The 26,082-nt window shown below is 41.0% G+C and overlaps 1 protein-coding gene across 4 annotated transcripts in view; it reads left to right on the top strand.

Annotated features, from left to right (window-relative positions):
• DPP6 (dipeptidyl peptidase like 6) overlaps positions 1 to 26,082 on the top strand; it is a 563,740-nt gene that overhangs the window by 462,542 nt on the left and 75,116 nt on the right. For all 4 annotated transcript variants that reach the window (XM_075746658.1, XM_075746660.1, XM_075746657.1 and 1 more), the window contains exon 8: positions 12,520 to 12,640. In XM_075746658.1, coding sequence (XP_075602773.1) covers positions 12,520 to 12,640 — 121 coding nt within the window. The remainder of the gene's footprint in view (positions 1 to 12,519; positions 12,641 to 26,082) is intronic.

The following is a 26,082-nucleotide window of genomic DNA, read 5'->3' as shown; positions in this document are numbered from 1 at the left end:
TTAATGATTTGCCATAGAAGTGTTACCAATAAATCAGGAAAAAAGTTACTGCTCTTACATCGTAATATGAGACATAGGATGACATGGTGTTAAGGGCATCGCTCCTGGGTGACGCACTGCCATAGGCTTCCTCTGTGACTTCGTATATGTCACTTTGTTTTCTGGTTAAGTTACAGCGTAAAGATGGCAATATATTCCTCTCTTACAGTGGACTTACAGAATTAACATATTAAATGTTGTGGACATTCACACTCTGCATTAAGGAAGCTGAGTATGTACCTGCAAGAAATGCAAGTATTGATGGGCTTGCTAGCTTAGAGGTTTTCCTCTTTTTGTCATAGAGTGTTTCACCATCTTGTTGCACTACAGGGCAAGAACTGAATTCTCTTTCTTTATATGTTACCACATTTCATTACATGCTACTGCAGTCACAGAAAGTGCAAAATTCCTAACAGTGCTACACAATAACATAGGGTCTGTTCCACTGAAAATAATTCACTCCTATTACAAAGATCTCAAATATTGATATTCCCTTAATTTCAGTTGTGCTTTATGGATATTGAACATGTATCTTTTGTTAAAGGCATTTTTCATTTCAGAGATCTAACAGCCAGAAGTATCTAATTTAGGTCTGTGCATAAGGGTTTCTGGCATCTTATGAAACTGTGGTTGGTAGACGATGCCCATTGAAACAAGTGCTCATGAAGAGTGTTGTTCTTGGAAAGCTGCTATTTTGTGCCATGGAAATAGTTACCTTTTACTATAGACAGCAGCAATTGTTGGTGAGTGTATGTTTAAGTGCCCAGTGTTAGGACGCCACAGGCAGGACTAGGCCTAAAGGACTGTGGAGTAGGTCACCTGTCCGAGGTCAGATGTATACCTCGAGGAACCCCGAATCCCAGTTGCCAGTTTCTTTATGCTGACAAGTAATCTGTGTGCTCTCCTTAGGCAGATATTCATTCTATAACACAATAAAATATTTAAAATGAAACAGTGTATCATCTCACGTTAAATAATCTAATTTATAGTGATGCCCTACATAGCCATCAGTGATATTAGGTTACAGAATACAAGATAATCCATCAAGCAGAACTTAAAAGCAGAATCAGAGTTCCATACTAAATGGTACATTTACTGATACGTTCTTTAATATAACAAGGCAGTTATAAATTAAAATAACCCCATTAGAATCCGGGGCAAGGAAATCTAAGCAGACATGGTTCCCTTTGTTGAGGTGAAATAATCCCTCTTTTCTTCCCTAAAGAACTGAAAATAGGACAGTGTATTTTTCTTGAAATATATATTTTTTAAATCTTCAGAATCATCATAATCACTTATTTGCCTGGGCTCTGGCAGATTCTAGGTGTGATTAGAATCTGTACGTGTTGTGGACTAGCCTGCTCACAGAATACAAATGGAAATGCATGTTGGTAATGATGCAATGTCAAAAACGTAGAGAAGCTTGTAGAAACCTGAGAAGAATATTAATGCTCTTTAGGACTCAACCTGGCAGAAGCAAGACAAAAAAAAAATCTCTTCTGTGCCCAATTTTAAAGGAAAAAAGTTTGGGAATGTGTCTCCAGATCATAGAATTCAGTCATTACTCCTATAGTCCGTTATATGGGACTTTATCTTGAGTATCGATTTTGCCAATTTTGGATTGTCTCTAAAGACCTTAAAAACCACAGGATCTTATGAACTCTGCTTTCCAAAGGGAGCCTCAACATTTCCTGGAGGAAAGGTCTCCAGACTTTACTGAATACCGTAGACATACCACAAACGTGATTTAGTAAGAATGATAATCTTAGAAAAACCTTAACTGTCCCTAACAAGGAATTGCAATATATAGGATTTATAGAACATGCTTAATAGCTAAAGAATATTATTTGTGGCAGATCCGTATTTTCCCTAGACTTTCTTTTGCTGCTGATCTACCTATAGAAGCCATTCCTATTGCCCCTCATGTACCTTACTGAATTTCGCTCCAGACAAACTTTGGTTTTCCTAACCCCATCCATGCACAATCAGATAATGTCTTTATATTCCTCCCAGGACACCTTCCCCTGCCTCTACCACTTCTATACTCCTTGTAATGTTGGAGTTGTGTCAGTAGCAATGTGCTCACCCACACAGGCCTCCTGCCTCCTTTGCTTGGTTTCATACACATCAGGATGGACCATTCTTAAACTTGGAGAAGGTGATACTTGAAAATTCATCTTTCCTTGACCTCTTTTTCTCTCCAAGGCTGTATCCCACGGGATTTTTCCAAGCAAGCCACTGAACAGGCAAAATTCTGCTCTCCTGAAGCCCAGGGCTTAATGCTTTTTGCCATGATCTTTCTTCTCATGATCCTAAACTTCACCACCTCATGGTGTGTGCAGCTGAGGCTGCCCCCAGGTTTCACCTTCCCCTGCAGTTTCTCATTGTTTGAAAGTGTGAGATCCAGTAGAGCATCTCCCTTTGTCAACTCCTTGATCACCTGTGTCAGGACACTTTCATCAATGCCCTCCACAGACCTTCTGGGTTGCTTGTGCCCAAGTTGTTGTCCCTCTAGTAGATAATGCTTAAGATTCCCCATGAGGACCAGGGCATTTGAACGTGAGGTTTTTTCCAGCTGTATGAAGAAGGCCTCATCTACTTCTTCCTGATCGGTCAGTCCGTAGCTGACACTCACCACAACACCACCCACATTAGTCTGCCCACTAATCTTGGCCTATAGGCTGTCATCTGGCTCTTCATGTTTCACCAAGCTCCATGCACCTCCGCTCCTCTCACAGAAAGGGAAACTCCCCCTCCTCAGCGTCCCAGCCTGTCCTTCCTAAAGAGCCTGTGTCCATCCATACATCCATCTATCACACCACTACAGTTGTATGAACTGTCCCACCACTTCTTTATGATCTTATTGAGATCGTAGTTCCATAACTGCACATAAACCTTAATTCCTGCTGCTTATTCCGCACACTGCATGTGTTAGTGCCCAGGCACAGAGGGGCACCCAGCTGGGATGGTTTCCCAGGAAAAGCATGAAAGCTTTCCCCACGGAGCTGTGTGCTCAACTTCTCCTTATTTTTGTGCATTGTTTGAGGTGCGCCTCCTTCAGCCCTGTTCACTAGGGTCTCTCTTGTCCACATCTACCATTTATGGCCAGCCTACCACTTCCTTGCCTGACTGTGGGCCATCATCTCCCTCCCCTGTTCTTCTGGGTTTAAAGCTGTCCTCCCCAGGCAGGAGAGAGCTCCCAGAACCAGGACACTGAACCTGGTCTGTATCTGCAGATCTGTCAGTGGAGCAGGAACCTTCCTCGTGGTGCCTGAAGTGACCAGCTTCCAGCCTTTGCCTTCACTGGAGTCTCCATTTACCAGCCCAATCAGCTTAGCCTCTGCCTGCCCCTCTTTTCTTGCAGGGTCTTGGAAAGGATCCTTCAACATCCTTTTTGACACCTCTGATATTGCAGTCTTCTGACCTTCTCCCACTGCTCCTTTACTTACTCCACCCACGCCCACCTCCTGCAGGCAAGGTGATCATCTCCCCCAGCACCAGAGAGAAGTCACCCCCAGACCTGGAGAACCATCTCCTCTCTTGGAAGCTCTTAAATGTGGCCTAGACACTGTTCATAGAAATAGAAAATATTTATTTATCTGAAGACATGAAGGAATGCTTTTCCATTCTCTCTGACTTCTTAGTCTCTTTGATCACGTGCGATGAAAGCAAAATTAAGTTCTTAATGTTTATTTTACAAGGGATATTAGCAATTTTCAAGATATATGGCTAAAATCAGGAGATTTGCACAATTTACAAGTGCACTTTTCTGCACTTCCTTTCCTAGATAAGTAATCAAAGCCACTGAAGGCAGCAGATTTTTCATTTGTCTTTTACAGTAACTGATGGTTTTCCTTTGCCGAATCAATTACATTTCCTTTCATTGCATTGATTTCCATGCAGATAATCTCTTAGACCACTGATATCAGATGTGTACAAGCTTTCGGTCTCCAATGAGAAATCATAACTACTGGTTTTGATGTGTTTGTGGATCAGCACGATTCTTACATGCATCAATCTGTACTACTGTATTCTCTGGCTTTAGTGGTCCCTTGGGGTGGTTTCAGCTTCTCTGTCCTGAAAGCCTTCCTGCAGAATCATTTTAAAACTAGTGTAGTTCTGTCTGTGGTCTAAATGTCACCTTTGCCCATCTCTGGGCAGGGTAAAGTTGAATTAAAGTAACCCTTATGTATTTGTTGCGTACTTTCTGAAACTGCTATGTCTTCTAAACCCTTGGCTTGGTAAGGACTTAGCTTCTTACTTTGATTTAAAGCAAAGATAAACCCTGGCATGAAAAATTGAAACTGTAGCCTTTTCTGTCAATAATTTATCAAGATGTGATTCCCTGCAATGTGTTGATCATGTGGAAGAGTTTCATTAATTCATCACCGGTTTCAATAATGACATTTTGGTTTTGTAAAGAAAAAAAGTTTATTTAAAAATTATCTATCTCATTCCACCATCATAATTGTTATCTGTCTCTTTCCTAAATTGCTAACATGAACCATTTGATGGAGAGAATGAAAATATTTTGAAGGTTTTTCTTGTCTTACTACTTTTTTTCCACCTGCTATCAAGCTATATTTAAATGGGAACAAGGAAAGCCTAATTAAAATACTAGCTTTTATTATGTAAGCTCACTGATGAGAAGTTGTTTATGGTTTTATTACCCTTTTTGAAGAACTGATAAGAGTTGGTGTAATCATGTCATATGCATTAAGAACAACACTCATGACAGAATGCATTAATGGAAGCTATTTGAACATCAAAGTTTGCATTTTATGAGGTTCAAAAGAAGAAACTGGCAGAGTATTCATTAAATAATGCATAGTCAATCAGCAACAAGCTTTAAAACTGATTTTTTTAATTGATCACACATTTTTCTGCTGCAGTTGATGTAAGAATGATAACTGCAAAATGCCAAGACCTTTCCAGTACAATGCTCATCAGATTTCCTTGATATCCCGAAGTGAAAACACAATTATCATATCTGCTTCAAGATGCTGCACCGACAGCAATGGGCATGCTAATTCTGCGTAGTAAGGACAAGTTTTAACTTGAACAAAACAGCAGGGAATCTTTCTCTCTGCAGTTTTTTATTTTCACAGTCCTCAGCCTCCAGGTTTCATACAGCAGTGGAAAAACAAAACTGGCTTGAGAAGGGCTCCAAAGTCTCCAAAATATTTGGATGGAATTAGAGAGCACTAGAAATGGAGGGGAGAAGGGAGAGGTCTTTCTGTGTGTGCATTTCCAGGAAGAGCTTGATCATGCTCAAAACTATTTATGTTTGTGATCTGACATTTCCAAACCCTGGTTACAAGCTGTGACACTGTTACAGATCTCAACTGGTTAGTTAGCATATAATAAAGAGGTAATACTTTTCTACTTCCTGGACATATTGGGAAGCTCAATCTGTGTATTTTTCTGAGGCTTTCAGACCAATGTGATGTGTAACACCATATACATAGACAGTTAATATACAGTTCAGCACAAAAGTTTCCTATCATTGACATCCAAAAAAATGAATAGAAGTTAAAAAAATTTAAGGAAGTGTCTTACACTGAAAAGTTAAAAAAATACCCTTGATTAAGCTATGGTACTGTTGGCTGGCTACGAAATGCCCACCAAGCTGCTCTATCACGCCCCTCCTCAATGGGACTCGGGGAGAAAATACTATGAAAAGCATGTGGGTCGAGGTAACGACGGGGAGATCTCTCGGCAATTACCATCACAGGCAAAACAGACTCGACTTGGTAATTTAATTTATTGCCAGTTAATTGTAACAGATTGCGATAGGGAGAAATAAAGCAAAACTAAAACCCCCTTCCCTTCCCCCCACCCCCTCCCTTCTTCCCAGACTCAACTTCACTCCCCATTTCTCTCCCCCCCAGCGGCACAGGGGGACAGGGAATGGGGGTTGTGGTCAGCTCATCACACCTTGTCTCTGCTGCTCCTTCCTCCTCAGGGGGAGGACTCCTCACACCCTGCCCCTGCTCCAGCCTGGGGTCCCTCCCACGGGAGACAGTCCTCCATGAACTTCTCCAACGTGAGTCCTTCCCACGGGGTGCAGTTCTTCATGAACTTCTCCAGCGTGGGTCCCTTCCATAGGGTGCAGACCTTCAGGAGCAGACTGCTCCAGTGTGGGTCTCCCACACTGATTTCTGCCTTGTATCCCCATTTATGTATCAGACCTGTGCGGTCCTGCACTGTTCAAGGACTGCCTAACCTTACAGAAGTCTGGATTTACCTCAAATGATTAACTTAATTTGCCAATGTATATTCTCGCAGGGGTTGTGTGGTGAAATGAGTGGCTGTTGCCTAAGAAATCTGATGTGATTGGGGTTTAGGTAGAAGAGCCCAAGGACTTGGATATGTTTAGGACTATGAGCAACAGCATCGATGCAATAGTCATTGAACATATACTGCAGTCCTTCTTTTGGGGCTCTGCCACCCTGCAGCAGGAGGAGAGGGCTTTCAGAGGCTTTGAAGGCTGTGGACAAGGAAGACAGTCTGGCTTATCAGTAGGGCTGGGAGGGAGGATGGTCTCTTCTCCAAGATTGTTTTCACCATGCATTTTATATTTTTATTTCCACATTAATCTACTGGTGGTCTAATTTGAATGCATACTTGTGCTGCCATTACCCTCAAAGAGATAATGGACCAGATCTTGAGTGGATGAAGGCATCTGACATTGGCTGTTTGTACTCAGTGGAAGTGGTAGATACCTAACTTATATGAACTGCATTGACGGACTTTGTTTGGACTTGGGAGCACCCAGCTCACTATAAAAGCTGCTGGAGAATAATCCCCTGAAGTCAGGCGGATTTTACCTTCCTTTGTGTCTTCATTGGTACCTGCATCTCTCTGCTGAGTCTACTTGGCATTTGTCTAAGGCAGACTAGATCATGCCATCTACAAAAGGCCACAGAAAGTCCTGCACAAGATGAGGCAGTATTGAATCCTGACAACGTATGTTGGCAATGTACAATGGCAGATCTGCAGTGCAGGATACATACAAGAGTTATTTTTTTCTTATTACAGATCTGCCTTTGTAGAAGGAAGTATGAGTTCAAATACGTATCATGTTGAAGCTGACCGTGACTCTGCCGATAAACAGATCAGTTAGACCTGCAGTTCATGGCAGGACAATACACATTTTGGATCTCTTCTCTCCCAGTCTTCACAATAATCTACCTGATGGGAAATAATTACAATAAGGATGATTTTATGGTTAAGGCATTGGAATAGAGCTCAAGCTACCCATGTTTGACTCATGGTTTTGCCAGTCTTCCTGTGTGACATTTAAAATAGGATTTGCCTGCTTAAACGTAGGTTCCTAGAGCACCTCAGCTGAGTAGTGCCAAATGTGTGTAGCCTCTAGATGCTACTTTGTGAGAGCAGAGGTTTCCCATATGTCCTGTATCATATCTACCAGATGTTCTAGATACATGAAGGGGCTTAAAATGGCTCTAGGTGCCTATGTTTGGGCGACTGAGTCTTGTCTTTGGTGTCCCTGTCTCTCATTTTTTCACACGTTGAATGGAGACAATAGTACTTTTCTGTCTATTAAAATTATATGTTGTTGGGGTAGGAACTGTCTTTTCTGTGCATTTGCTCAGCATCTTTGCAAAATAAATATAAGCATTTCTGAGAGATGCACAAAACTATAAAATGAATCTGTTATTTTATTTATTCTGCAGAATACTCCCTCAGGTAAATGAGTTTGCCAGAAAAAGAGTAGACTTCTACATAGGGACAAGAAAAATAAAAGAAGGCTTTAACATTAAAACCAGAAAACAATGAAGTACGTTATGTTGGATGAGGAGAGAGTAGCATATGGATTTCTAGTTATATTTCCCCACTCACTGAGTCTTCCAGTTTGTGACTGTTTTTTCCAGCCTCCAAGGAAGTTTGGACTGATTTGGAATTTGAAACAGTATCAAGGCAAGACTTTCTGCCTCTCTATACATGACGGCCAGTTATTGTAGACCACTCTCCTTGTTAAATGGCCAACCTTTCCATGTTAACTACTCTGTAGTAGTTAAATCCGGTGGGCTGGCCTTGCAATGTGCATTCTAATGTGGAAGAAGGCTTCTGGAAAGCTGCCTTCTAATGTGTAAGAAACATTCACACTTCTACAATATGCTAATAATTTAAAGTAATAAGCATCCAAGCATTAACTTTCGGTTTGGAGGTGCTAAATCTGAATGATGTCACTCATTCACTTGACAAGTTATACATGTCAGAAATGATGGGGTAAAGAGAACATAAACTTAGAATGGCAACCTACAGTTGGAAAATAAATAGAAGCAGTAAAAGTGCAGATTAATGCGTATGAATTTATTTTCTCTTGGTCTGTGAAGAAATAGGAACTTCACTCACCTCTTTGGCTGGAAGGAAGGTGGGTTGAACAACCATAAAAGGAGGTGTAGTATTTATCTACTCAAAATGATTGGTCACTGTGACTTTTGCAGTGGTCTTAAAGAGATTATTTTCATTAGATTCCTGAAAAGGTCCATAAATTAATCCATTTTGAAGTACCAATGTTTTAATTACTGCAGCATAATTACTTAATACCACTCTGGGTCAATTTTGTAGAGAACATTACTTCAGAAGCCCTTAAGCAGTTGCAAAAATATTTTAAATGAATTGTCCTTAAATCAATCAGTGTTGTTAAGACTCTCATAGGTTTAAGTATATTAAGTTTATTTTGTTGTTAGTTTAAACATTTAGCTTACTGTATAAATTTATCCTACTGGATAAATACTTAATCTTTGACTTAAAGTTCTCCTCCTGTCTCAGGCTTGTGGTCCAACCAATATGATATTTTTTCTCTAATGTTAATTGTCACACAAGGATGTCAAATGGTTTGAAGCAATCAGTTCTATTACAAGTTGCAAACGGGCAGAGATTTCTTCCCAGCCCACAAGAGTTAGTGGTGTGTTGACATCTGGGGCTAAAGGGATTGTATCTTATGCTGAAAGTTTCAGGTGACATCCTGAGTCACATTAAGCCAACAGCAAAATTGCCACTGATTTTTATTACCCTGGGATTAAGTGAATGCATTTAAAAAAAAAAAAAAACCCAAAACAAACCCACAACACTTTATCTTCCAGTTATCTTTAAGTATTTCATCTTTTGAGCATCTATTATAACATTCAGCAGGAAGAGAATTAAGTTCTTGTCTTCTGTGACATCCAGTGGCAAGGAGTTCCACTTGTTAATTCTGATTTCACTAGGAAAAATATTTTTATCCACTTTTAAACAGCTTTCTTCTGTTTCATTGGTTTCCCTGTTGTTTTTGAGAAATGAAGGGTAAAAACATCCTTTTCCTTTTCTCTATTTCTTCTCCATTACCTTGTGGAGCTTATGTCTTCCTTGTTTATTCCACAGAGTTAGCAATTTCAGTTTCTTCTGCAAATGTATGGACGTTTGCATTCTTCTTCTTCCCGAATATCTTTTTTTCTCTGCGTTGAATGTGTCATGATGAAAACGGACATGGCATTCAACATGGGGGTATCTTCCTGACATAACACAGGTTTATTTTCCGTCCCGTTAGCTGCGCTCAGTGTTGGACTTCATGTGCTGGCCATGATAAAAGGCATATATATTGCAAGAATGTCAGGGGTAAAGCCTTGCTCAGGTATGCACACCAAAAGAGAAGACACCACAAATTTTGAGTCTGATCTTTGCCTCTTGTACAGAGACGCATAAAACTGAGCTTGATCCCTTCTGTTGTGATTTTACATTAGTCTAGAACTGCTATGTAAAGAAAGCATAAAATAATGTGAAAGTGATGTCTGTACATTTTTTTATTATTTACTAAAATTTCTTATCCTGTAATTAGCTGAAAGGATTGTGATAATTTGATAAAAGCACTGCTTTGATGTCATAAAACCAAAACAGCAAAAAATATTATATAGGTATTTCATAACATCATCTAATATCTTTCTAACCCAGAATGTGAAGTAATCCAAAGACATTTATTTTTGATGAATAACGGAAGTTCAAAAGCTTTTTCTTAATTTATAAGATACATTACACAGACATCTTCCTTGTGCTGCTTCAGTTATCTTTTATCTTGATTATGGTTGACGTTTTTAGGGTACAAGGCAACTGTAGTTAGGAGGATAATTTTAAATTCTCTATGAGGTGCTGCAGTTTGGCTCTGAATTATATGGAAGAGAGTTTTAAGTCAGAGCACTGTATTATTTTTCCATTGCAGCTACCGGATACCTCGTGCAGCCTGATTAGAGCAGTGAAGTTTTGAAAGACAAAACAGTGAAGAAAGAAAACATTGCAATGCTTTACAAAGCAAAAGGCAGGAACAAGTTGTCAATCCACCTGCCTTATTTTTCTTGTAAATTCATTTAAAATTTAATGCAGTACAAAATATTGCAAGACCTTCATTGGCTGGGAGGATCTGGGCAACGCAAGGGTTGCGTTGCTTGAGTAACTCCGCCTGACTGTGTGTCTGTCGCAGAAGAACCCCCACCCAAGCACCCCCAGCACTTTTAGCTGATGGACATGGAGATTTGGATTTGTTTGGGCCCAAAGTACCTAATTCTGCTTAGTCTTCATGATTTTTACATACATTTAAGCTTCAACAACCCTCGCATATGCAGACTAGCTAGCACATAAAATCCTTTACTTGGCCTCCCTCATCTGGCTCCTCTACTTACTAAAAATCAAGGTAGGAAAGAGAAAGTAGTATCTTCCACAACATATTGTTTACTTTCAAAAAATATTAATTGGATGCAGCTTTTCTTAGCTTAAAAGGAATAAAAGTCAGTTACAGTTTCAGTCATATTTTTTACCTTTAGGCAAACTCACTGTAACTGCTGCCAGAATTAAATTAGGATCTATGCTTTCTTCTGGAATCTTTCCAGCTCATCTTTAGGTGAAACACATACCGTAATAGGATGTGAAACAGAAGCTGAAAGCAAATATTTTTCATAATTTTGTCTTTTCATGACTGTAACATGAGAAATTGCATCCTAGTATCGTTGTAAAGATACCTAACATTTATTCCAATATCTTCAAGTGTATAAAACCCCATCTGTAAATGTCTACTAAATTATATTAACAGTTTGTCTTTCAGTCTAAATGGCTTTTTGATACCCCGTGCAGTACATCTTTGCAGTCTGAATGGAGTTTTAAAATATTTTAAAGCAAGAGTGCTACTTTGAGCAGAATGCTATTCACTTTGGAGTGAGGAGGGTACAGGCTCTGTATCATCGATGACAACAATACACAGAACAAAGCATTTAACCAGATGATAAAGACTGGTGCCATGGAACAATATATTTTTAAATGGCTGGCTAAAGTTTTGCTTGCTGATCAGCACTTGAACACCTAAATAAACAGCCTGATTCCCAAAAGCATTCTCACAGCAGTAGATCTAACAACTTGCATGAAATTGGCTTTAAAAAAAAAACAAGGCTTATTTGGGATTCTTATGTTAGGCTCCTTTCCTAATAACCTCAAGTTGAAATTTTTATGATTGATAATAATTTTATAAATTCTTCCCCGAGATGGAATAGCGTTCCCACAGACAGCACCAGCTGTGTGAGCAGGGGTTTGCAGAGGCAGGCTTAGGTACCCGCTGGCGATCCTTGGCATGGGCCTGCCCTTGCCTTCCCGAGGAGCTGCGAGGTCCCATGACACTTTGGTCATGTAATCTGTCATCAACCTGAATCCACTCGATTTTTGCAACAGGAGGGGAGAGGTTTCCAAAGACAGGCTGGGCGTTACGGCAGCTGCATCCATGCTGGCAGGGAGGTGAGAGCCCATGGGTGTCTTTGTCCCATCCACCCTGGTTCCTGCAGGAAGGTCACCTGGGACCAGGGCAGAGCAGGAGGTCTAGCACACCCCTTTGGGTCCTTGGACCATGTGCACCTGCTCCCCAGCCCAAACACCAACCTCCTTGTGCTTTGTTGGCCAGTGTGCTGCAGTCACGTGGACTGGCCCTTGTTCAGTAGCACGCGTCATCTTGTTGAATCTGCGTTAAAAACTGGATTCAGATTTAATAGGTTGCCAGCCGTGGTTTAAGGATGCAGGAGCAGCTGGAAATAGGCAAGAAGCCATTTCCAGTAGCTGGTTCAGTCACCACATAGCATCAACATCAGTTCTGCAAACTGCTACTATGTCCTGGACCGCTTTTTCAAAATCCTATGTGATGGCATTCTTCATTTCATGCCCTCTAACTGCACTATTCAATTTCTGCAATGAAGACAGGAGCGAGAAAAATAAAGCTTGTATCAAAGGACCAAGGCTTCAGTTTGGTGTAAATTAGCATCTTTCTATTAGCTGAGGGCATTGGAACCAAGCTGTGGAAATCCTTTTTTTGACAAAAGACACTATAAAAATGTGATATGTGGGGTTTTTTGTACTGCCAATTATTGTAAAAGTAAAATGCAACATTTTTTAATGGAGCCACTGCTTAATGCTGTTCTCTTTTTCTTTTTCCCTTCAAATCAGATATTTATCTTTGAGAATAACATCTATTACTGTGCCCATGTGGGGAAACAAGCCATCCGAGTGGTCTCCACAGGAAAGGAAGGTGTTATTTTCAATGGGCTCAGCGACTGGCTGTACGAAGGTAGGACATGACATTCAGGGCAGCAGTTAGTTATGAGTTGAAGTTACACTCTAGATTTACAGAACTGGCTGGAATTAGACATTCAGCGTTGTGTTTCTGGGGACCAGTGGACCACGGAGCTGAAAATCTGCGATTTTAACAGTTGTCTGAATTGCTGCACTGGAAATAATGTGAAATGATGTAAGAATTCTGTTTTCAGGCTGTTTTTCTTTCCCTTAGTCCAAAGGTAATAAATCACCAAGCTTTAATGAACAGAACTGCTTCATGATTTAATGGCACCTGCAATCACTCATAGACGTGCCAGTTTTCAAATCACAGAAAAGGACAGAAATGGGGAGGAAAGGGAGGGGTGTATTTTAAAGGAAGAAGCGAGGAAACAATTTTACTTGATTGGTTGTCTTCCACAGCACTAGGTGGGCCCCAGAAGCTGCCCAGGTCTTGCTACCTAAAAATTTTCTAAAAGCTGACAGGTCCTTACAGTAATTGGCTTCTTTCCCTTGAAAATGGGCCTGATGGGGTAGAGGGTCGTCACTGGAGTGCTGCTTTACTTTGGTCCTTTCAGGTGGCAAATGGCCATTGAGGTGTCTGTGAGCTTGCAAAATAATCTCACCTGCTCCCTAGTTTAAGAAAGGATCCCCAGTTCTTTTGGGGGACGTTATAGGCTTTTAAGCTAATACTTTATCAGAATTAAAATAAATACCTCTCTATATATGAAGATATATTGCACACAACGTGCATCCCTCATCCCTCTCTCTGTTGCTGGCTAATGCTGCCAGAAGTTCCTTTTCACAAGGATCCTGGTGTTGGGACCTGGCAGTGTCTCTTTCCTGTGACTCAGTTTCCCTCTAACGTCACATTTTCTCCTGCTGGTCCAAGCACAGTCCTAAGCTTTTCTTATCTCTACAGAAAGAAATGTCCAGATACATCTATTATTAACCATGCTCTGTTGGCTACTCCCAGTTTCCTTAAGGCTTAATGCGACAGAATAGTTTGCAAAATGCCATTCACCATTAATTGTTGTAGAAATATGAATCACTCCTTAAATTACTCTGTATCACAGCTAAGCTGGGGCTGTTGGACTCAAAAATGAGCAAATTAAAATAAATTCTTTTGTTTGCCATTCCCAGAGAAGCTGGTCCCATAAATCAGTGTATAAAATCATCAAACGCATCAGTGGAAAAATCTGATAGCCGTTTAGATTACTTTTGATATTTAAATGTGTGATTACACTGTACCACAGAATATTTGCAAGTGAATGTCCTCCTTGTAAAGCACTTTGTAACCAGAGGAGTGGCTAAGAAGTTCCAAAATGCTAATTTTCTCTAATTTTTCTTTATTTATTAATTTGTTGCTGAAGTTGTGGGCAGGCCTGATTGACTCTGTAGGTCCAGTGTGCATATTAGTACCCATATTTTGCTGCTAAACATCATTTAGTACATAAGGTCTTCTCGTAGAGTCTCGCGCACAGCACCGTGCTGAGAGGAGTTCGTCAAGCCAGTGAACTCCAAGCCCGTGATGACACTTGTTTTGCTGACGCATATTTTTATTCAATTATGGGATTGCTCAGGCAATTTCTTGGCTGACATTGACTTTCAGGTTTGTCCTTTATAATGAACTTTCTTGTTAACTTTATGTTAATGTACTGGGATAAGAAATGAATGTATGATCAAATGCAGTCTGGATATACTAAGCCAAATTCTGTAACCTCTCTGAGCAGCATATACAGAGTCGGACCACTGAACTGCTATTCACTGGGAGCATGTTTTGCAGAAATTTGGATATAGCATCTCTTTGGAAATGTCACTTTGTGTCCAAGTACGGTTTATATTAAAATAAAAATGTCTCTTACTTCACAAGCAAGGTGTAGAAGGACCCCAAGGAAAACCTAAGATATATACATTTCCAAGTTGCAGAATCCAAAAATCAAATCCAGAGCTGGACTGCGTGAGCTGGGTCCCTTCTCTTGCACTACGTCACTTGTGCAGTCCTCGTGGAGGCAAGCCTGGGACTGGAGTCAGGGCTGAGATTCATGGCAGACGCGTGAACAAGCTGTGGGGCTACGGGATCAGCTGGGCCTGCGATGTTCAGATGTCAGCTCTCTGAATGCATGGATGGACGGAGCGGGATCCAAGAAGAAATTGGGTATTGTGTGGTGGTAAATGGGTAAGGACCACTGGGAGGGGGATGACATCTCCCCGCTGAAGTCCATGGAAGTTCGGGCATCCTTGTCAGTGAGGCTGAAGTTTTACCCTAGCAGCAGCTGGGATGCTCTGCCAACACACTGGTAACAGCGACTTTATTTTTCCAAATTCTCTCCTTTCCTGGGGTGCCTCCTCTTCTGTGGGGTAAACAGAAACAACATTTTAAATCCAAACTCACCTGCTTGGAATTGCTTGATATCTGGGCAAGAATCAAAATTTACCACCTCAAGGCTATTTTTCCTCTTCCTCCGTTCCCACTGGCCTTTATAGACGTGTCTTCCCCACCTCCCTAGCAGAGCTGGGTGGGATGCTCAGACCCACATTTGTTTGCACTGCTGCCGTCTCAGCTAGCTACCAAGATGAACGCTGAGCATATGTAGAAATCTCATTCCATCTGTGCAGCCATCTCCAGCAGATAGTCTGCAAAAAGGAGCTGCGAGAAACGCTGAAGAGGGATCACAGAGAGTTCAGCGCACTCCTCTTCCTTCTCGTGCTCTTTTTGTTGCTGAAGTTCACCACCTCCGGCAGCGGCAGCCGAGCCTCCCCGCAGCGCCCGCCGGGTTACTGTGACAGCTCATGACCTGCTTCTCACTTTCCCTAAACGCAGCGCAAAAAAAATAAAAAAAAATACTACCCCGTGGTGTTTTCTATTTGAGGAAGCCAATTTTTAAGGTCTTTTATTGTAATCGGCAAGAGCACATCAACAGAAATCCCCCCCCGCCCTTTCACAGCTATGCAGATCGCATTCCCCACAGTGCCACCACTCGGGGTAACTCCGGATGCTTAATATGAATGGTAGACCCAGAGGGAACACTTTTCTTCATAACGTGATTGCTTTTGTCACGACAGAATAGATGCTCTGTACTATTAATCACAGGTTTTTACTAAGTCCGGAAGCAGAGTAGATGTAGAGTAGATTTGACAGGGTTTTTGCCCTGGAAAAATGCAGAAGTTCATTTCAATTCCAGTTAAGCTCTGCTTTTGTAAATCTGCCAAAGGGGAAAAAATTTCTTCGAGGTATTTATGCTGATCTGTAGACTTTTGATAATATAGTGAAAAACATTTCAAATCAATCAGAGCTTAATCTACTTAGTGCATTTAGCTGGAAGGTTATAGATTGATACATAGATTACTGTAACATGAAAGCATAGATTAAACATGGCTTTTATTACTAAAATAAGCATTGACACTGTTTTCATAGTCTGACTTAACATTTTCAGAGCTGTGCCTGATAGATACTTAGACTAAAATAGAGTGATGTCCAATAAAAGAGAGTTTAAAAGTTCCGCAGCCGAAACCAGCTAAGCATTTAAATGCATAGCACCGGCAAAGAGTGTTTTATATTTCAGTTTGCTGTATGATCGTTGTTGGTTTGAGAATGTGTTTCACCAATAATAAGGCTTGAAGATAATTTTAAAAGAAGTGGTGGTATATCACAAAGTACTTCCAAAGTGATAGCATAAGAATATTTATATGTTCTTTATATATATAGTACTTTTGTTAAAGTATTGTGCATTTTAACAAGTAAAGTGCAGGTAAAATTCATTTTGTTTAAACACATTGTTACAGCGCTCTTCAACAGAAATGAATTCTGTCACGGTGTAATTAAAGCATCTTTATGTGCAGCCAGGCACTTGGAGAGGCTGCTCAGATGTTGTGAGAAGGGTGGCAACAAGGGGCTCTGCCAGAGGTCAGCTGTGTGGTCCTGCTAAGGGACAAAGAGAAGGCTGTGATGTTCCTGTGCTGCAGTTTGGAAGCTCATTGAGTTCACTCGTGTTTGGGAGCGTGTGATGCCAAATCCTGGGGAATGGGGCAGGAGGGCCTCCCTCCACGCAGGCATGCTGCTGCCAGACCGGGGATACCCCGGCGGGGTAATCCAGGGTCCCTTCATGTGGCTCTGATGAGCAGGACAGGGACCTCCCCCCTGGTGTGACCTCCTTTGAGCAAGTCTGTGGTCACAGATAGAGGTACTTGACTTCTGGAGAGCTACTTAGCTTCTTAGCATGCCGCTAAGCGTGTGCCTGGGAATCATGGTGGAGCAGGATGCGACACGGTGGTGTCTGCTCCTGTCACCGGTGGAAGGATTTTCACCTGCAGATGGGCCTATCCCATCCACAGAGTGTGAAACTGAGGGGTTTCCTTGTGTTTTGCTGCATGTAATAGTCCTTTAGAAGCTATTTTGCATCTTGGTCTGCAGGACGCATTTGTGGTTTTTAGGGACTTTGGTTGCAAAAGGAAGAGTTACACGTGAGTTAGTTACTCCCTCATCTCCTGTCACTGTCAGAGCAATCAGAAAGGTTTGTCCTGTAAGTCTCTGAGGATCATATCAAAGTGAGCATCTCCATTCCAGACTTAGTCCTGACACCATGGCTGTGACGTCTCATCTGGGCATCTCCTCATCCTCACGTCAGCGAGAACCACATCTGGCAGCCAGGCACCAGCCCCAGCTCACGCGTTTCAAACTCTTACGCAATATGAGCTAGACGTATCCATAATTTAAAATTAATACTCTGCTCTGTTGAGCTTATTGCACAGCAGTGCTGCTATGCTTTATTTTTGGCTAGGGAGCAAGAGGAGGAGTGAAAAAAGACTTTTTTCGGCGATGACTCGTATGCCTTATTAATCTTCATTCTGCCTGCATTTACGTTATCACCAACAGATCCTCTTATGTGACTTCGCAGTGACACCTGGTGGGAGAGGCCAGGATGTCATCGTCATTAAGACAGTGAAACTGCAGAATTTTTTGCTGCAAGATCTAGTAAAGGCTCCCAATTTCCCCTCACACACATTTCCCTGAAACTCTCCCTGAGCTTATGAGAACTACACATTCAAAGCTACTGGCTGATTCATGCTATTAGTGGTTCTGTTCCTTTTCTAGACTTTGTATAAAGAGAGGAAGGAGAACACAGTAATAAAGAAAAATCTTTTCCATAATTTAATCAACATCTCACAAAAATCAGAGGGTATATTTAGAACATGTATGGCTGGTCGCAGAGATGCAGTGCCTGGTAGCAGCTGCCAAATCAAATAGCAGTTATTTTGAGCAGTATCTTTTATGCTTATAGTATTTCAAGCAAGTGAAGTAGATATATTTCTTAAGTTTAGAAGTATTAATCCTGGGACTTCAGAAGTCATCTTAATACTGGGAAAATGCTAGATATGTCTATTGAAGCAGTGCCTTCCCTAATTTGTCTGTGTGCTCAATTTTTCATTATCTAATATGAGAACACTGAACTTCTTGGAAACAGGAACTTTGATGATCAAATTATGCCTGAATTTGGAAAGGGACATTTGTAATTAGGCTGAAAGCAAGTAACTCCTAAAATTCCTGTTTGGTGTCACCAGAAAAGATCACATATCCTAATATTTCACAGTGTAGGGCTAACCTTTTCCAGTAATTAGTAGCTCCAAGACCTGGTGTGGGAGGATGAGATGAAGAATTAGACTGAGTCATCACTGAATTTTTTAAGATACTCGGGATAAATTAATCTCTTGCCAAAAGGATGCTGAAGCCAAGGCTCCAGACAGTAAAAGGGGCCAGACCTAACGGGACTGCAAATGGTTCCTTTTTGGCAAGATATATGAAGACTCACTGGGATGGTGAATACATATTCCATTTTGGTTTTAAGAAGTTTCACATTTTCAGTGGCAAATAAAATGTTTCATGGACATAGATAAATTTGCGGTTCTGTACATGTGCTATGTGGTAAAAGAGGGTAGGGAAACACTTCGAACTGGGAAATTGCCTCAGATGGTGCCACAAATGCACAAAAGTCTAAAAAAAAAAAATTACTAGTTTGTCCTCAAGTACATGCTGATGTTATTCAGGGCTTTTGGGGAAGCTGCATGGAATTTTTTCCCCTCATTTCTGTGCTTGTTCAGGTGAGGTAGCGAAGCCAGTGCAGTGCTTCAGTGACATCGTCACCATATCAAAATAGAAAGCTTTCCTCTGTTTTGCATATTGGACATCAGTCAGTGGTGCCCATTCGGTACGTGCAGCTGTTGGGTAGTACTTGGGGCGGTTAGCTGTTATTTAGCTGCCTGTTGAAAATGTAGGTGGCTATTTTTTGGTGCACCTTTATTTGCATGCTTATTTAAATGAAATGTGCATAAAATGTGGCCATTTCAGTTGCAGTCAAAATAAGATCAAAGAGCAGCTCTTGGCTTCAGCCATGTGTTTTAAGTGGATATTTCCACCATACATAATTCTGTTGCAATGAAGATGAACTAGATGCACCATTATTTTGCCTTATTCATGTTAAGCAGAGGAAAAGAGAGTCTTAAATTTCACCAGGTCATATCACAAAAGGTTTGGTAGAAGTTTTCTCACCTTCTTGCTTTAGTGGAGGTTCCTGTGTCATAGGGAAGCTCACGTTATAGATTGCATCACCAGGAACAGGCTTCTGGCCCTTCTCGGTTGGTTAAGGTCAGGGAAAATTGAACCATTTATGATGCACATTGCAAATGCCTGCCTAGAAATCAGCAAGCTCCTGAAAACTTTAAAATGTGCTGTTATCTGGACTGACTTCAAAATGCAGCACCGCACCACGATAAACCTTGCCAGCTCCAGCCCAGTCTTTAACCTTCCCTTTCTGCAGAAGGTTGTTTGGAAGGGGGCTGCCAGCCAAACCCAACACCTGTCATCCTCTAATTTTTGGATCGCCATCATTCAGGCTTCAGGATGGAGTTTGGAAGGAAAACAGAATATTATTTACTGTGGTCAGTGATCTCCTTGGGGCAGTGGAAGGAAGCCAGATGTCCATCCTGATGTCGCTGGCCAGCCAGCAGCTGCCAGTACTCTAAGTCAAGAGGTGTTTGGCAAGTGAAGTTGTTTGTGTTTGTCCTGAAGCTTGCACTCCTCTTTCACAGAGGTCTTATTTAAAAGTGTGATGCTTCAGGAAGAGCTCTGAGCCTTGATGCTTCTCTTGGCATCATGCTTGGAGGCAGGACCTCGATGCTAGCTCAGCTCAGGCCGATAAGGGAAAAGAAAATTCTCCTTTCTAGAATTAGGTACTGTGCTTCCAGATATAATGCCAGCCTAGTCACAGTCAGAGGGAAGATTTTAAATAAGTCTGAACTGTTTTTATAATATTTTAGGTAGTTTCTTCTAGTTCCATGCAGTCTCTTGCAATTCATTCTTTGCTGGATGAGATGATTGTTAATTTGTTGGGTGAAATCATTCAATCTTCGTTGCATGATTTCTACATACTTGAGATAATAGTAAAAATAAAAATGTCATACTCTGCTGTTGCCAGTATTTTAATCTTGTAAGATAAGGCAATGTTTGTCTGCATCACAACAGTTTGAGAGTGACTTGTTCAGGTCTGCTTGGCTATGGGATTGAAGAGATTATTGAAATTTATATGAATCTTTTCCTGAAAATAGACTTGCAGTCTATATAGCAAACCTGAGAGCACAAATTGTCTTCGGTTACAGCAGTTTAAATCCAGACTAAGTCTTTTGATCTCTGCAGATTTAGGTGAGATGTGCAACTTCCCACAAAATTTAATCAGCTGCTGTGGTAGAATGTCTTCTCTTTTCCACTATTATTTTACTGCCACTGCTTTGTCAGGGATACAGTTATCTCTTCAATTACCTTATGTGAGAAAAGAGCTACCCGGTTTGCAACCAATTAAACCCAATTAGTTAGCTACTCTTCTGCTTAACCAAGAGTACGTGAATAATAATGAAAAATTGACAAATAAAATATGTAAAACAGTATCAGAGTATAAAAGTAGCATTTGGTAGCTATCTGAAAATAGATAGTGGATCACTGAGTCAAATATTTCCAAAAAATGGTGTATTTAAAGTTGTATAACAGAGCTTTTAGGGGGTTTTGCTTGTACATCAGTTCTATTTCTCTGCACCAAAGTCATTTACGGTAGCCTTGGATTAAATACTGTATTGGAGATCTGTGTCCCCACTTTCTGATTATGCTGGCATTTTTAATAACTAATTAGTATACTAGCACTTTAAATATCGCAGAATAGATTTTCACCTGTGCCAGGCTAACCTGAAGTCTGGAATAACTCTGTGGAAGCTAATGGTGATGCTCTGGATCTGCACCAGGGTGCCGAATGCAAGGGTCTTGCTGTAATATTCGTTGCAAAAGAAATATATTAAATTGACATTATTTCCAGAAAAAGAGTGTGAATGTTACAGAGTACCTCTAAATTCAATCAATTTTGAGAGCTATATTTTTTTTCCATGAAATCATATCTGCAGTTTGATATGATAAAACACGGAGAATGCAGTTAGGTGATCAGGTTCACTGCAGATAAACCAAAAATACATCATTTCTGTTTTGGTAGAATGGAGCTTGGTGGCTGTGACTCACGTCAGAGTCTTCCAGGCTGTAGAATGCTGTAGAAGATTAAAAGAATTTGGGTTAATTTTTGCAAGAACTATGTACATGAATATTGGGGGAAAACATATCTGTGAAGGCATGTTGCCGGGGATACTGTAGGGATGTCTGTCCTGGGGGGATTTTTAAGAGTGAATTAGACAGATTTTTGTCATAGGTTGTTGTGATAAGCATCAATCCTATTTCAGTGCAAGGGGGGGATTAGAAGGAGGGGTTTTGAGCTTCTTCTAGACCTACAGTTATATGATTTTATTGATGGCTTTTTCTGATCTCCCTGCAGTTAAACACATTGGCTCTAAGATTACAAAGTCACTGTAGGAGCTTTTGGAATATCCCTTCAGAAGTTACAGAATACCTGTTTTTATATATAATAGGGTAAATATACACATAACCTGCTTGTACAAGATAGGTGTAGGGAATGGAGCTCTCTATTGTGATAAATTGTACACTTGCCTCATTATTCCCCTGAGGGAAATCGGTGGTTTTCTTCATCTGAGTCTGTCCATGAAATTCTGTTGAAAAACATGTTTTAAAGAAAATAACCGAGCTTAATATTATGAGAGTGGAGCAAGTGATTAAAAGGACAGAATGAACAACCAAATTGAAAGATAGCCAAGATGATTGCCAACCGTGTCCTGGGCTGCATCACCAGCAGTGTGACCAGCAGGTCGAGGGAGGTGATCCTGCCCCTCTGCTCCGCTTTTGTGAGACCCCCCCTGCAGTACTGCGTCCAGCTCTGGGGGCCCCAGTACAAGAGAGACATGGAGCTGTTGGAGAGAGTCCAGAGGAGGCCATGAAGCTGATCAGAGGGCTGGAGCACCTCTGCTATGAGGACAGGCTGAGAGAGTTGGGACTGTTCAGCCTGGAGAAGAGAAGGCCCTGGGGAGATCTAATTGCAGCCTTCCAGTACCTGAAGGGGCCTACAGGAAAGCTGGAGAGGGACTGTTTATCAGGGAGTGTAGTGACAGGACAAGGGGGAATGGGTTTAAGCTGAAGAGGGGTCGATTTAGATTAGATGTTAGAAAGAAATTCTTTACTGTTAGAGTGGTGAGGCACTGGAACAGGTTGCCCAGAGAAGCTGTGGATGTCCCATCCCTGGCAGTGTTCAAGGCCAGGCTGGATGGGGCTTTGGGCAACCTGGTCTAGTGGAGGGTGTCCCTGCCCATGGCAGGGGGGTTGGAGCTAGATGATCTTTGAGGTCCCTTCCAACCCAAACCATTCTATGATTCTAAATTTTATGTTAGTGCATAATTCTATCAATTTGACCTGAAAAATAAATTTCTATAGGGTTTTTTTTCTTGATGCACTGGTTCTTCTTTGGTGCAGCATTGCTTATGGAAATTGAGGTGCCAGTGCAAAAACTACAAGCTGTTTAAATAGCTGTCCTCTTTGTCTCACTGTTCCTTGGCCTGAATAAAGAGTATGTGCCGTAAGAAATAATAAAAAAAGCAAAAATAAATGTACTCTGTCCAAATTAGAACGAGTGAAAGCTACATGAAAGAGATGAAAATTCTGCTGAGAAATGGGATTCTCACTAGAGAGTTGGCCTATCCGTTGTTGTATAATAGTAGCAAAATCAAAAGAATATTAGAAAGAATATTAGAAATAATGACGGAATTCCGCTCATAATTTGTGTGTCATCTCTCCTAATGAAAAAAAAAAAAAAAAACAAAAAAACCCCACCAAACTGAAGTGCAGTCCAAATCCTAATATCAGTTGGAAACAGTCGGAGGTCAGAGCGGGTCTTTGACTGGAAAAGCAGAGGAGGTAATGAACTGTGAAATGCAAAGGGCAAGTTCCTGCTGAGGGCTGGTTGGGGACGAGGGGTGCCCCCACAGAGCTGAAGTCCCCTGCTTCCTCCAGCAGAACAGGCAGGAGGTTAAATCCCTGTATGTGAAGAGTGACCTTCAATATTCCTATCTGTGCTCCATGTGCTCAATGTTGCATGAGGAACGATAAACTAACAAGACTCTCTTTTTTGCACCAATGTTTCAGGCTGCCAGCTCTCCGTTGGACAGAGATTTGGGACCTTTAATACATGAGGGATATGGGTGTTACGGTACAATGTATTTTTCAAATTGGGGCAAAGCAGCCCGGTGATGGCTGCAATGTTGTTACCATCCAGGACATGGAGGTGACTTTACCTGGATTTTGCTCTGCCTCAGAAGAACTGAAGAACTAGGGCAGATCTTTAAAGCAATCAGATTGACATACCAGCAGTTTCTAAAAGATAAAGCATCCAGGGATTATATCACCCTCAACACTCAATTAGTTTATGTTGCTATAAGTAACTACCATATGGCATAGCTTCTGCACCAGCTGTTTTCCAGTCTTCAATGGGTACAGGTCTACAGGGGAAACTATGCCACAGATTAGCGGTAATTAGAAAAGTGGAGGAAAACAGCATATTTTAAAGATGATCTTAAAACTTTCAGATGGATACGTAGTAAAATACAAATGGCCAGGTATGTGTTGGCTGTTGTGTGCCAGGTTGGGCTGGGGTACCAGCTGCCTACAAACTCCAAATGTCTGCAGCAGGATGGGTTGCAGAGGTTGCAGTTGGTACTGGTCTGCTGTGGTGCAGAGCAACCAGCATGGGACAGCAGGAACCGCCTCCAGTCGGACAGCAGAAACCTTTCATCACGCCCTGGTATCCTGGGAGGCAGGCTGAGTTCTGCAGAGACTGAGCAACCAGTGCGAGATGTTTTCCTTCAAACCCATGGCAAACAAAGGCAGGTGCTGCTCCAACCTAGCACCCTGCTTCTGCCTCTCTGCAGCCTTCACCCACATCTGCTGTGATTTCCCAGGGTCTGGAGGTGGGGTGATACATAACAAGCCAGGTTTCATTGCCCACCAAGGCAGAGCCAGACCATAGCTATCATAATGCGGTAAGACTGAGGAATAAACCGGTGTTTCTACGTCTGCTTAGCTCTGCAGCCTTCAGCAAGAACAGCAGCAACCACTTGTGTTTTCCCCAGCCTCTTCGCCTGATTTCGACTCTTTCCATTGCGAACTGGGTTTCCTACTTTGAGAAATATTGTAGAGCTGGATTTGATGCCATTCTTCCCAGTTCAGTTCTTCCAAAGGGGTCGCAGCCATTGCTGTGTTCACCTGTGTCATCGCGGTGCTGAATGATCACAATTTCAGCCAGCTTGTGCTAGCAGCTTAACAAGCTATTGTTTGCATACCAGAAAATTATGATTAGACTACCTTTTTTTTTTTTTTCTGGATAATGACTGAAAATTTGTTGTGCCCTAATCCCCAACCATAAGAAGTTTTAAGACCATAAAAGCTCTTGCATGTCGCTCTGCACTGCAAAATTTTAGTCTATTGTTTTGAGTCACATGAAACAGCACAGCCATAAAATGCTGATAAGAGCTAAATACTGTCATTTATTTATAATTATTTAAAATTCTTGTTAACAAATTCCTTAATTGTGGATTTTGAAGGAATCTCTTTTCACTTTTAAAGGATTTTTAAGATTTCAATGAGAGTGGAAGCATCATATAGTACCAAAGTAAACTATGAAGTGCCCTGTGTTTTTATCCATAAAATTTCCTGTGATGTAGATAGGTCTCCTGGATGCTTTTGCAACCGTAGTGGCTGTATGGATGTAAGCTACACCAAGAAAACTCACTCTTTGTCTCACCCGTTACTGATTCTACAGCAAGGGGCAACCACTGCTGTCTGTCAGGCAGGGTATTGGAATTCCAATCTATTAGCAGAAAAATATTTCCCATATTTCACACAAATATGCCAGAAAAATAGATGTAAAAATCACAATTACAATCTCATTTAGCATGTACAATACTCTGATCTATATATTAGACACAGAGCAAAATTATACAATTAAGCAGAAGTTGATACCTCTAACAGATGTACATGTTCCTTAAACTTCTCTGAGTTTTGCTTCAAGATTTTGTTTCTTTTTTTGAGTGTTTCCACTGACTTATATAGTACTGTATTCTTGCATGTAACCAATTAAGCTTTAAAACTGTAGTACCTGGGCTGGGGACCAGAAAATAATACCTTTCTATTGAGATCTGGTAATTTATACTCCAGTCTGAGAAGTACCAACACTTTTTCAAAAATGCAGAAAAAAGGTTTACATCGTACTTTAGATCTAGACTATCTCTATATACTGATTTTAAAATGATGTAGTAACAGATAGATTCGGGTTTTTTTCATTTTCTCAGTATCGCGGTCATTTAAAATGAAGACTACAAGTTTACTTCTTAGTGTGGTTTAAAAAGGCCTGATCTCTCACGGCCTTTTTCTTACGCATCTGTAATTCCTTTCCAGGCTGGATCTTTTAATGTTTTCTTTCTATGCACATATTCTTAATGTTTCTTTTTTTCTGTTTCATGTATTAATTTTAAGCTCTTTTTAAATCATTTGAGATTATTATTCTTTTTAATTCAGATGAGACAACAAAAGCAAGAGCATCATAGACTAAAGGAAACAGGTGCTGTCTTGGAGGGAAGGAGTTAATACAGAAGGGATATGAATGCAGGTTGGCAAAAAGGAATAATTCCAGAGTGGTCTTCAAAACTTCATTAGAGATCAGAGAAACATGCAATATTGCATTAGCTGAAAGAAAACTCTTATATAACAGGGTTTAATGTCCTTGGAAATGTTGCAGAGTTTATTTGAAAAATAAACCAAACAATACTCTATTAAATTTATAGAGGAAATGGAAAGCAGAAACTCAGAAGGCTGTAATTGCCACCTACAAATATAATCATTAGAGTGAATAAGAAGTAATGAAGGAGGAAATCAGAGTCAACTCACCTCCTTAGCAGGAAGGTGGAAGTTTTATTACTACCATGTGGTAAGACTGTGGAGAGCTGGGAGCCAACTGCACCATCAGGATTTGA

Source organism: Balearica regulorum, chromosome 2 (genome assembly GCF_011004875.1).
Source record: "Balearica regulorum gibbericeps isolate bBalReg1 chromosome 2, bBalReg1.pri, whole genome shotgun sequence".
NCBI classification, from domain to species: domain Eukaryota; kingdom Metazoa; phylum Chordata; class Aves; order Gruiformes; family Gruidae; genus Balearica; species Balearica regulorum.
Note: the sequence above shows the minus strand (reverse complement) of the source record. Positions and strands in the feature narration are given on the sequence as shown.